The following is an 11,301-nucleotide window of genomic DNA, read 5'->3' as shown; positions in this document are numbered from 1 at the left end:
TCTGAATTTACATCATTTTGCACACATAGCACACTGTACTGAACTCGTAGCAGTAATATCTGAACTCATGTAATATCTGATTATTATTATTTTTTGCAATGTCCATTAACAATAGCAACACCATGTCAGCCATGGGCAGACCATCTTTCTTCAGCCAACGGGAGCTCACCTAGCGGTTTGGGTTAGAGGGCTCGGCCGTCGGGTGGCTGCTCGTGGCTCTGGCGGTTGTGTCGGCGTCGATGGCATCCGGTGGAGCTCGTCTTTGCCATGGGGTTGCTGCTCCTCGCTGGCGACGAGAATAGCTGCGTCGACGAAGGGATCCGGCGGGAAGGACGCTGGGATGGCTGTAGGCGGAGGACGGGATCCGACCGGCGACGGGGGGAGCCGCGCTACTGGTGGCGGCTGTGAGGGTTCGAGAGGGAGAGGGAGAGGGAGACCGGGCGAGGGAGGCGCGGGAAAACAATTCGGACCAGTGCTTCGCCCATACGTCGAGGGCTCAGGTAGAAGTGTTTTCCTGAGCGGTTGCAAAATTATGTAAATACGTGGAACTTCAGATTGTTGTTAAACGCAAAGCTGGGTTTTCCTTGCTCCACAAAATTGCACTGCGGCCCAAGACGGCTCCCGTGAAAGTTAGCATTCGGCTCTGATTTGATTCTGGAGTTTGTGAAGTTCGGAGTTGGAGAGGTTCAGAACATGCCCGAAATCTTCAGTTTCTTGAACTCGGGAAGTGAATCCTTGCAAGCGAGCACATCTCCCAGTTGAATATGTTCCTAAGCGCAATCCTCTCCTTGTTTGTCCGTGGGTAGCTGTCCTTGGTATTGCGCTTACATGTCTCACATGCTGGCTTCTCATACAAGTATATGTCCTCAAGACCGACGGCTGCTTCTATCACACCCGCGATATAATCCACAAATTTGTCCTCTGACTGAAACCCAAAGATTCTCAGCACAGTCAGATTGTGGTGCTTGAAACCCGATGCAGGTGCTTCCCACCGTGCACACGCATCCTTCTTCACCTCGGTATACTTGAGCCTCTTCCTAAGCTCCTCGTCCTCGACCATATCACATTGATGATCCCACACCTGCATTTCATCAGGCAAACAAAATTACATTTGAGAAAACAAACTAGCTTATGTAACTTCAATGCACAGAGCAAACTTGAACATGCAGCACAAAGGGAGATTAGCTACAAAGAATTTACCTTGATGGATAGCTCCTGAAGGGAGGGTGCGCCTTGAAGAACGAACATTGTCCAAGTCAGATCGCACTCTTCAGAAATGTCAGCCAAACTCACAAGCCTTAGTTTGTCGAACACCTGAGATAATTCTCTTGGACCTTCCGGTTTAACCCAAATCTGCAAATTTAGACGAATGCGGAGTATGTTAACCAGATAAGAGACCAGAACCTCACAATGGCATGACCAGGTAATGTTACGTGCATCATCAACAAGAATATACAACCTTCACTAACCTTGTTCAAATGCAGGTCCCTTATAGTGGCTTTGCCAAGTAACTCACTTAGCTTGAGCATCTTATGATATGAAAGAGCTGTATTGCTGATACTCAAGGTCTGGAGCAACGGTACATAACCAAAAGACAAAGGATCATGCTTAGATATCCAACATGCAAAAGATAATGTTGTGAGCTTAGGCAGCCAATTCAGATCAACTCTCTCAAAATCACTCTTGAGAATCTCAAGTTCACGGAGTTGCGGGTGTTCCACTTCTAGCAAAGACAGCAGTCCCATGTCACAGTTGCACAAGCGGAGGAACTCCAGTCGCTTGGATATGCTGAAAATTTTAGGGAAATCTGATTCACCTAGCCTTAAACTCTCTAGGCTTAGTCGTGTAAGACCACTGAATGTGTTAGGACAAGCATCAACAAATGACTTGAGCCGTTTCCCGTGAGTGAGGAAATCGTCAGGGGAGCATTGGCTGCCTCCCTTCTTTGTCAGGAGAGTTAACTCGACAGATCCAACCTTTTGTGTTGATATGGTGTCGGCAACAGTCCGGCCAATGCATGCTATCGGATTCATCTCCCAAGAAAAATTGCAGGCGCAGGAGATGAATGGGGTATAGACTTGTCCTGTTTTCCAGCAAGTTCCTGGTTGCTTGAAGCATGTTGGCATTGGCCCGAACTACATGGTCACATGTCAACTTTGACCTGTCATAGTCATAGTCCGAGGAACCAACCGTCAGACAAATTTTGGAGAGCATAGCAGGGATTGGCTTCCACCGTCTGGAAAGGATGCTGGTTCTTGCGGCATCTGTGGTACCAAGTCGCTCTATGATACTCCCTCCGTTCGGAAATAGTTGTCATTGAAATGGATGTATCTAGATGTATTTTAGTTCTAGATACATCCATTTTGAGGACAAGTAATTCGGAACGGAGGAAGTATTAAGCAACAAATCATTAGGCAAATTGCTGAGCCGATCATCTTGATGATGCCCTTCCTCTTCTCCCTGTATTTGGCATGAAAGGAAATCAGAGTTGATTTATTACCATCTATATGATGCTATTTCAATAATTCAATTGTGCGTCGAAAACTCAATTGTGCCAGTTTGACCACTCATAGAAGGAATTATGCCAGGCAATAAAAAAAAGATCTACAGAAACCATGATAAGCAACTGACCAGATTGGCTAGAGAGGACCATCGGTTAGAGCTGTTGAGGCCCTTGGCGGATGGTTTGGCCATCGGTCTGGCAGCCGGTCGACGGCGAAGAGAGCTCGACATCGCCGGATGTCACGGGAGCTTGCTCGTCTCCTCCGAAATTCGGCAAGCTGAAGGCTCACGAGTTGCCGTGAATTGCTCTTCTTCGAAAACTGGCGGGTACTGCGGTGCCGTCAGGCCAGATAGTATATATAGCTGCTGGGTTCCCGCCACCAATGGAAACTCGGAGACTGAATTCGAAAGAGTTGCTTCGATTGCCGGTTGCAACTCGGAAATGAGCAGCTTCGAAATGGAGCTGCCGCTGCCTCGATTGGGGAGTGCGGCTCCCAAAGGAGGAGCGGCTTATTTGGGTGCCGCTGCTCAAGCACGGCAGGCGGCGGCCCCTTTGCTCTCTGGCGAAACCCAAGGTGGGAGGGGCGGTGCCACTGCTGAAGCACGGCAGGCGGCGGCGCATAACAGATTCCCGATCCCCTTTGCTCTCTGGTCACCCCTAGTTAGTTTTTTTTTACAGCGTGTTTGGTAATATTTGGAAAGGGGAATGAGAGTTTTAGAGTAGGGAGTTGTATTGAGATTAGATATGGGATGAGTCGTTTTATTTCTAATCCTATGTATGGCGCATGATAGGAATTATGTGAGAGCATTCGAGAAGAAATTATATTTCCTTGTTTGGTCGTGACAATTGACGGTGTCATAGATTAAAGTCTCGTACCCCTTCAATTTGCATTTCCTAACTCTAATTACCCCAACCAAACATGTTGTTAAGGATATGGTGAAACCCTAGGGTTTTTTTAAACATGGTGAAACTCTAGGTGAGGGGTGGCCTGCGATGGAGAGAAATGATGGCACGGATGGGCTAAGAGCAAACCTGACCAGATGGGCCGGCATGACATGGCTCAGCCCAGCCTGCACTAAATGGGCCGACCCATGTACTAGGTGGGTTGTGTCGGGATACCGGCGCTGCAGGCGCCCATCGCTCCTGGCGCCTGCAGCGCCCCGCGCTGGGCCGGCCCATGAAAAGCTCGCAAAACAAAAAAAATAAAAATATATGCTCTCCTCAGGATACGACCTCACCACCGTGGTGACAAACAGGTGCCACCAGCCACATGAGCTACTTGCTATTGGTGACTAATAACAGAGGCAGGAGCTTAATAACAAGGTCGCGGTTCTATTTTATTGAACATAATCACTCATCTATGGTATCACTTAATTTTTTTAAATTATTTGGAAAAAAGATCGTGATTTCGAAAAAAGTTCTTCATTTTGGAAGAAAAAGTTCACAAGCCTGAAAAAATTTCATTGACTTTCAAAAAAAAAGTTCATCGTTTTTGAAAATAAAGTTCATCAAATTTGAAAAATGTTCACAGATTTTAATAGTAAAAAATCAAATTTGATAAAGGTTCATCAATTTTGGAAAAACGTTCATCAAATTTTAAAAAGCTAATCAATTCTCAAAAATGTTCATAGAATTTAAGAAAGGTTCAAAAAAATTGAAAAAAAAACTTCATCAAATTCTAAAAAAGTTCATAAATTTAACAAAGTTCACCGGATTTGAAAAAAGTTCATAAAATTTGAAAAAAAAATCATCGATTCTGAAAAAAGTTCACAAATCTAAAAAAAGAGTTCATCAATTTTATTTTTTTGCAAAAATTAAGAAAAGTTCACGCATTTGCAAAAGAAAAAGAAAACAAAAAAGAAACCGAAAAGGATAAGAAAAAAACGGTCGCATTCTGGGAAAAGAATAGAAGGAGAAAAATGAGCAACTGGTCACATGTGGTGGATTGTTCCGATTGGTTGGTGCCTGTTAGCAAAATGCCCTATAATAGGCGCCTGCAGCGCCAAATAGGGTTTGTGCCGGACCAGACTCGTGCCATGCTCTCTGGCCCAGGCACGTCACACCAAGGTAACGGACCGGGCCATCGGCATGTTTAGCCCAACAGTCCGCCAGATTTTTGGCTATTTTTAGGCCTATTTCGGTTGTTTTCAAGGACTAATATATAAAAAAACTTTGAAAGGTGAACGGGTCGTGTCGTGCTAGCGAACGCGCCCAGGCAAGGCCCTTGGCGGGCCATGTATCGGCAAGACCCGATCATAAATGTGCCAGGCCACGCATGCGGGCTATCGGGCTACCACGCCAGGACCGACCCATTTGGCCACCTTTGGTTAAGAGCATCTCAATAGGTGCCCCAAAATAGTGCATAACCGTTTTTTAGAGGACATGGTGCAGGCCGAGACGCTGGAGGCGTTGGCCTTCAGCGAAGCCTTTGCTCTCGACTCGGATCTCTATATCAGCAAGGTACACGCTGACGGTGCAAAAATCAGCAGATACCTGCATAGGCTTACTCATGGGGCAGAGCACACATACAAGATTAGAATAGGAAACACACGGGAGGCGGATTTTACCCAGGATCAGGCCTTCGTGGGGAGGTAATACCCTACATCCAGCATGTCTTATTCTATTGATGTGTTTGTCTCGTGGAGAGATTGGATCAGTTGGAGATATTGGCCGCATACTTGAGAGGTCCCTACCTCTCCTTATATATGTGGATGAGGGATAGGGTTACATGTGACCAAGTTGGTTTACATTGCTTTACATTCAAGTTTTCTACTAGAGTGCACGTGAAATCTGTTTACATGGCCGAAAGTAGTTTCAATGTGTGAAATGTGTTCTTGAAATTATTGAAATCAGCTTTTGAAAATGAGTGAAATTAGTATTTTGAAATAAGTGAGATTTGTTTTCTGAAAAAATTAAAATTAGTTTTTGAAATGAGCAAAATCAATTATTTTCAGATATTTGGAAGTGGTTCTTTGAAATAATTTAGTTTTTAAAATTATTAAAATATTTAAAAATATCTCTAAGTGAAATCAAATTAGAAAATAGGGATTAATATTAAGCTAATTAAATTTCCTAATTTAGATTGATTATTAAATTACCTGCTTTGGGATGGGGTAAAAAAAGGACAACACCCATTGCAATCACGGTTGTGGACTCCTTAGTAGGGATTGCACTTGCACATGGTGGGCCCTGGCCCTGGGAAATACGAGCCATGCAAACATGAGAATACTTGGCCTGTATATGCATGTGGTCCCATAACTTTTGAGGTGGCAGCATTTTATTGGTTTAGAATCCACCGGTTCCTCCCGCCACCGGTAAAAAGAGGTTTGTGAGCCGCGCGGGCATTCAACCGCCGCACTGAACTTTCTCCTTCGCATCCCCAAGCGACCTTTGCACTGCCTCTGCGCTGAACAAGCGAGTGAGGTTTGTTGAAGGTGTCTCTGGATTAACTTTGCTCTGGAATCCCTTTGGATGTATTACCCGCCAATGTGTTACCTCTGAGTATAATCAATAAAGCTCCTAGGTTAAAAAAGAGAGAGATGAGTTGACAGTAACTCAAACGGCCGACATGCATCTAAGTAAAGACCCAATGGCTGAAAATGTTTATGGTCTGAAGAGGATGGAAGGTTTTGATAAGTTCACATTAGCCATGAGAAAAGGCAGGAAAATTGGGAGGCGCATGATGTATCAAAATTTGTTGTCTTTTTTTCGGGCAAGCGGGTTTTATTCCATAGAAATAGGGTTATAGTTAGGAGACAAAAGAGCCTCGATACACGAAAGACCTACACGAAGGTCTTTGTTTAGGTGTTTACAGGTTTGATCCTTCTGATGTACGACTTTCTTCATTGGCTATCGGGCCTTAGCACAACGACTTTCCGACTGTCTACTACAATAAGGTTTGCCCAGTTTTGGTGAAGAAGGGGCGATGACGGCGCGCCTTCAATCCACTCCAGTGCTTCTAGTTGTCGCTAGGTGGTCCACGAACATGGTTAGATTGAAAGTTTAAAAAATGATGTTAGCGATGGCAGCGGGGAGCACACCGAGCTAGCGCGCTTTGGAGATCCCCGGAGCAGGGCAGGAGAGCGCCATCGCGTTCCTAGCTCCCTTGAACCGTGTTCCGTACTGACAGAGCCAAGTTTATGCTGCCCTGCCTTAAAAACTGCCATTCGCTGAAATTCTAGATTTGCACAAATTTAAAACCAAACCTTACGCAGCATTCCTCTACCGTGCGAGCGTATCCAAGATGAATGCTTATCCACGTATAGCCCAAAAATGCCTGTGGTGGAGGATGTCGTGTTGGGGGTTCCTCGGGTCGACGATGTCGATGCGGATGGTTTGTTGGTGCCTGCCCCTAGGAGCCCCTTGGTAGAAGAAAATTACATCAAGAAGTACAATGAGTTCTACGACTTTCCTGACAAATGGATGGCTGACTAGTCTGGATCTGGCAACACAAATGGATGCCTCCTCAAGAAGAAACCCAATAGGAAGAAAGCAAAGAGAAACAAAAGCAAGAAGGGCGGCGTCATCTGGAAGGCGCCTGCGATTTCATGATTGTCAGTGTTCTTGTGTGAAGCTCCATTGTGTTGTACAAGTGTCGAGGGTTGCGGTGCATTGGGAGGGCCACATGTGCGGTCACGTGTTTCTTCTTGTGTGAGTAATGCGTCTTTGGGTTGTTTGTAACGGTTTTCGCCCGGTTTTCCAAAAATTAACTAGGCAATTCTCTTCTTCTTAACTAATCGATGAGGCAAATCTTTTGCCTCCTTTTTGAAAAAAAATGTGTATATGTTCAACTGGAGCGCTGCCCCGCAAATTTTCTAGTGACAGTCAAACTCATGAAATATGGCATTTTTGGTCTAAAATTACAGATCACTGGATCCAATATAACTCTAGAAACTTTGGTCTAAAATTTAACTGGATTATCAAATTCTTGAATTCACAGACAACAGTGCCACGATTACTTTCAACCGATTTTAATTATACAAGGCATTGCAACTAAAAAAGCACACCAAATTAAGGAAATGCAGACTTGCGCCACTTTTTTCTAGTCCAATGCAATACTCATTCCAGCCGACTGGTATGCAAAGAAGCTGTGTCTAACCGTCTTCACATATCCTTGCAAGATAATCATCGCTTATTTCAGCAGCCGACAGGAAATGGATTATGGCAGGTGACTCAGTGCCCTCTCTGATTTGCTTCTCCACTGAAGACATCTGCTCATCTGTCTTCGGAAACACTATCGGCTTTAGAGGCTCCACGCCTTCGCAGTAGATACATGTGACCCTGTCATACAGGTACACATCCCCTAGATTCACCGCTGCTTTCATGACACGCCTGACATGACTCACCATGTATTCTTCAGACTGGAAGCAGAAGAAGGCTAGCTTGGTGAGACGATGGTGCTTGAAATTTGGTGTAGGTGATTCCCACTGGACCCCCTTGTTCTCGCTATACGACTCCCGCCTCCTCACCTTCTCATCCATTTCCATTTCACACGGATGATCAACCACCTGCGTACCACCCATAGGACAAAGGTAAATGGAACAGGTTAATTTTGCATGCCATGTGAAAGCACAGGTGTGTGCAGTCATGCAATGGAGAATAGAGCAACCCCTCAAAAGAAAAGACTGTAGGGAGGAACATAATGTCCTTAAGAATGGAGCAACCCCTCAAAAAAAAAAAGAACAGGCTTTAGTTGAGAACAAACCGTCATGTAGAGCTCCTCCAGGGACGGTGCCGCTTCCAAGAAGAACATTGTCCAGGTGAGATCATACCCTTCAGGAATGCCAAATAGACGGAGAATCCTTAGTTGGTGGAACACATGTGCCTGCCTTCCGGCCAAACACTCTGGTTGAACCCAAATCTGCAACAATAAGCACATGATAGGATGAGTAGTGAGCAAGTGAAGCCAGAACAAAAGCAATCATCCGACTTACCTTTTCACATTTAAACCCCAACTTCAGGTCTAGAACAGAGGTCTCGCCAAGAAATGTACTTAACTTGACCATTTTGTGCCGATTATAAGCAACATTTGAAAGGCTCAGAACCTCAAGCAATGGGACATAGCCAAATGACAGTGGTGGTTCGTTGAAAGCGATCCAAATCTCAAACGCCAGACAGGTGAGCTTCGGAAGCCAGGTGAGTTCGACCATGTCAAAACGGCAATTGACAATACTGAGCTCACTGAGTTGTGCGTGCTCAACTTGGAGCGTTATCCAACTCTTTGTGTCGCAATTGAGAAAACCTAAATAATTCAACTGCTTGCAAGTGACGAGGATGTTGGAGACAAAGTCAGATTCAGCGAATCTCAAGTTCTGCAGGCAGAGGCGCGTGAGACCAGCGAATGCATTTAGACACTTGTTGAAAAACAACACAAACCGTTTCCCATAGGTCAGCATATCGCCAATGGTGCACTCTAGGCGTTTCTTCTGTGTCAAAACTCTGAATTCGGCCTTCTCAATTTTGTGTGTCACCATGGCACTGCCAACAGCATGCCCAACTGATAAGGGTGCATCGTCGCTCAAGTAGAACGTCGCACTGAATAAGCGGATGGTGCACTCGACTGGATCCCTGCGTGCCAGTATGCTCTTCGTCGCTTTGATCACAACTGCATTGGACATTCGAACCAATTCATCATCGGACATGCCGGTTTTAATTTTTGAGGGCAGTATGTCCTGAGCATTTATTCTAAGCTGTGGGAGCATGGCAGGAAGCTGACTCCACCGTCTCGAGAGGACACTGGTTCTCACAGCGTCGCGGACATCGAGTCGATCAAGAATGTTGACCAGGATATCATTGGGCAAGCTGCTGATCCTATCATCTCGACTGCCTTTCTGCATTTGGCACAGAAACAAATCAAATATGCAACATTGGTAGTCTCAAAAGTGGCAAGTTTCATAGTCCCAGAGATACAATTTCTCTACCGTCGCATAGATGCAGCTTTGATCTATTTAAGATAACACAAATCTAATTTCTCTTTTGTACAAAAAAAAGTAGATTTCGATAGGCTAAAAGATGATGCAATTTTGTATCAAAAAACTAAAATTTGATAGACTCAAAGGATTCAAATTTTATGCTGTCTACTAGGCTGAAATTTGACCCCTGTCTGGCTAAGTATATACTCTCAGGAAAATAAGATATTCAGAGGAAGGAGAGGACAAGGAACTCACCTTAGCATTCAATTTGGCAGCCCGTCGCCGGCGACTAGACTTGGCCATCGCCCGAGTTGCTGGTCACTCCGAAAACTGATGTTTAGGGAGTTGTTGCTCGTCTCCTCTTGAAATTGGCGGGTACTGATGTCTAGGCTGTCCACCACCAATTGAGACTCGCCACCAATGGAAACCTGGAGACTGAATTCGAAAGAGGGCCTGTTTCTGATTGTAATCCGAAAAGGACTGCTTTGATTCCGGATTAGCCACTAAAAAAGGGAGCTGCTTCGATTGCGGATTGCGGCTCCGACTGGAGCCAGCTTGATTGCTTCGATTGCCGGTCGCAGCTCGGAAAGGAGCTGCTCGAAAAATGGAGCTGCTGCTGCTTCGATTGGGAGCTGCTTATTTGGTCGCCTACTCGCAAGCAGCACTGGATCCCCATTCGAGGCATCCGACGGCGACGATGACGGCGCGAGGTGGGAGATGGGCGCAGCCGCGCAGGGTAGGCGGCGGCGCATAACTGACTCCCGATCCCCTTTGCTCTCTTGGTGGAAGAAGGAACCCTTAGGGGTGGGAGGCTTGTGATGGAGGAACGATGGCACCGATGGGCTAAAGGCCCAATGTGCAATTGCAGTCATTGTTGTTCAGTCCTCGAGGTCCACCTTGTACTATTTCTAAAAAAAACTTGTAGTAGTATTTCTACTCTCTGCTACTACCAAAAAAAAGTGTTCCTTTTCGTATTTTTTCATGGTAGTACATGTCTAATTAATATAAGATGACCAAAGTATAAACCACACGAAGACATCGATCTGGCAAACTGAAAAAAATAGCTAGCACGCTATAGCGTATTGAGAATTTTCTCGCTAAATATATTAGTGTACAATGTCTCACTAATAGTACACTATATCGCGATATAGCACGCTATAGCATATTAATAATTTTCTCGCTAAATATATTAGTGTATAATGTCTCGCTAATAGCACGCTATATGGCGATATAGCACGCTAATAGCGTATTTTGAGGTTGTCGCTATTTTGTTGTAGCGCGCTATTTTTTTTTATTGGGCAAAACTAGTAAAAAGACATCTGAAAGCTATCCTTTACACAATCAAGACCGACGACACCCTTGAGCTTGACTCCAGCGCTCGTTACTTGCCTCTAGCACCACCGCAGCAAACACCAGAGAAAAAAAAGGGTCTCATCTTCAACCTAACTCGACACGGCTAGCTCTATCGCTGATATGCTGGTTGTCAGTCTTACAAAGTAGCTTATCAAAGGTGAAGCCATTACTGTTGAAAGAATTTGGCCAGGGCAGCGCACTGGACACGCCATTAAACTTCAGATCTGGCGGCCCTCAATGGCGCTTGGCACCCATCTGTTTGCATTCTCGTATGGTGGCGCACATTCAGGATTATCATTACATCTTTCATGTTGTACTTTGTGTTTCTGCAAGTGCAAGGTCACTTGCAGTGTTATTTTTTTTATAAAAAAATTGAGATAAAAAATTGTTCATGTTAATTTCAAGAAAAGACAAAGAACTCATTACCAACTTTTTTTTTTGGACAATGTTCACTTTCCCAATTCTCGGTGAAGTCCCAGCTTTCTGGCTGTTTCATTTACTTCCTTAGTGTGATCATGGTTCGTTTCCTTCTCT

The 11,301-nt window shown here is 44.9% G+C and overlaps 1 protein-coding gene and 1 pseudogene across 1 annotated transcript; both read right to left on the bottom strand.

The window, feature by feature from the left end:
* Positions 1 to 252: 252 nt before the first annotated feature.
* LOC119325189 lies at positions 253 to 2,441 on the bottom strand (annotated as a pseudogene).
* A 4,956-nt stretch (positions 2,442 to 7,397) lies between these two features.
* Positions 7,398 to 10,204, bottom strand: LOC119325192 (F-box/FBD/LRR-repeat protein At4g00160-like). Its single transcript, XM_037598940.1, has 4 exons — positions 9,670 to 10,204; positions 8,437 to 9,333; positions 8,208 to 8,363; positions 7,398 to 8,010 (listed from the first exon to the last, which is right to left on the bottom strand). The coding sequence occupies exons 1-4, from the start codon at positions 9,715 to 9,717 to the stop codon at positions 7,597 to 7,599; spliced, it is 1,515 nt and encodes a 504-aa protein (XP_037454837.1). The 5' UTR covers positions 9,718 to 10,204; the 3' UTR covers positions 7,398 to 7,596.
* Positions 10,205 to 11,301: the final 1,097 nt, after the last annotated feature.

This window comes from Triticum dicoccoides, chromosome 6B (assembly GCF_002162155.2).
Source record: "Triticum dicoccoides isolate Atlit2015 ecotype Zavitan chromosome 6B, WEW_v2.0, whole genome shotgun sequence".
Taxonomy (NCBI): Eukaryota; Viridiplantae; Streptophyta; class Magnoliopsida; order Poales; family Poaceae; genus Triticum; species Triticum dicoccoides.
Note: the sequence above shows the minus strand (reverse complement) of the source record. Positions and strands in the feature narration are given on the sequence as shown.

Coding starts and splice junctions, on each gene's coding strand:
- LOC119325192 (XM_037598940.1), bottom strand. CDS start 9,717: ATGGCCAAGTCTAGTCGCCGGCGACGGGCTGCCAAATTGAATGCTAAG. Junction 9,334..9,669: donor CTGCCAAATTGAATGCTAAG/GTGAGTTCCTTG, acceptor TGCCAAATGCAG/AAAGGCAGTCGAGATGATAG. Junction 8,364..8,436: donor TGGGGTTTAAATGTGAAAAG/GTAAGTCGGATG, acceptor TTATTGTTGCAG/ATTTGGGTTCAACCAGAGTG.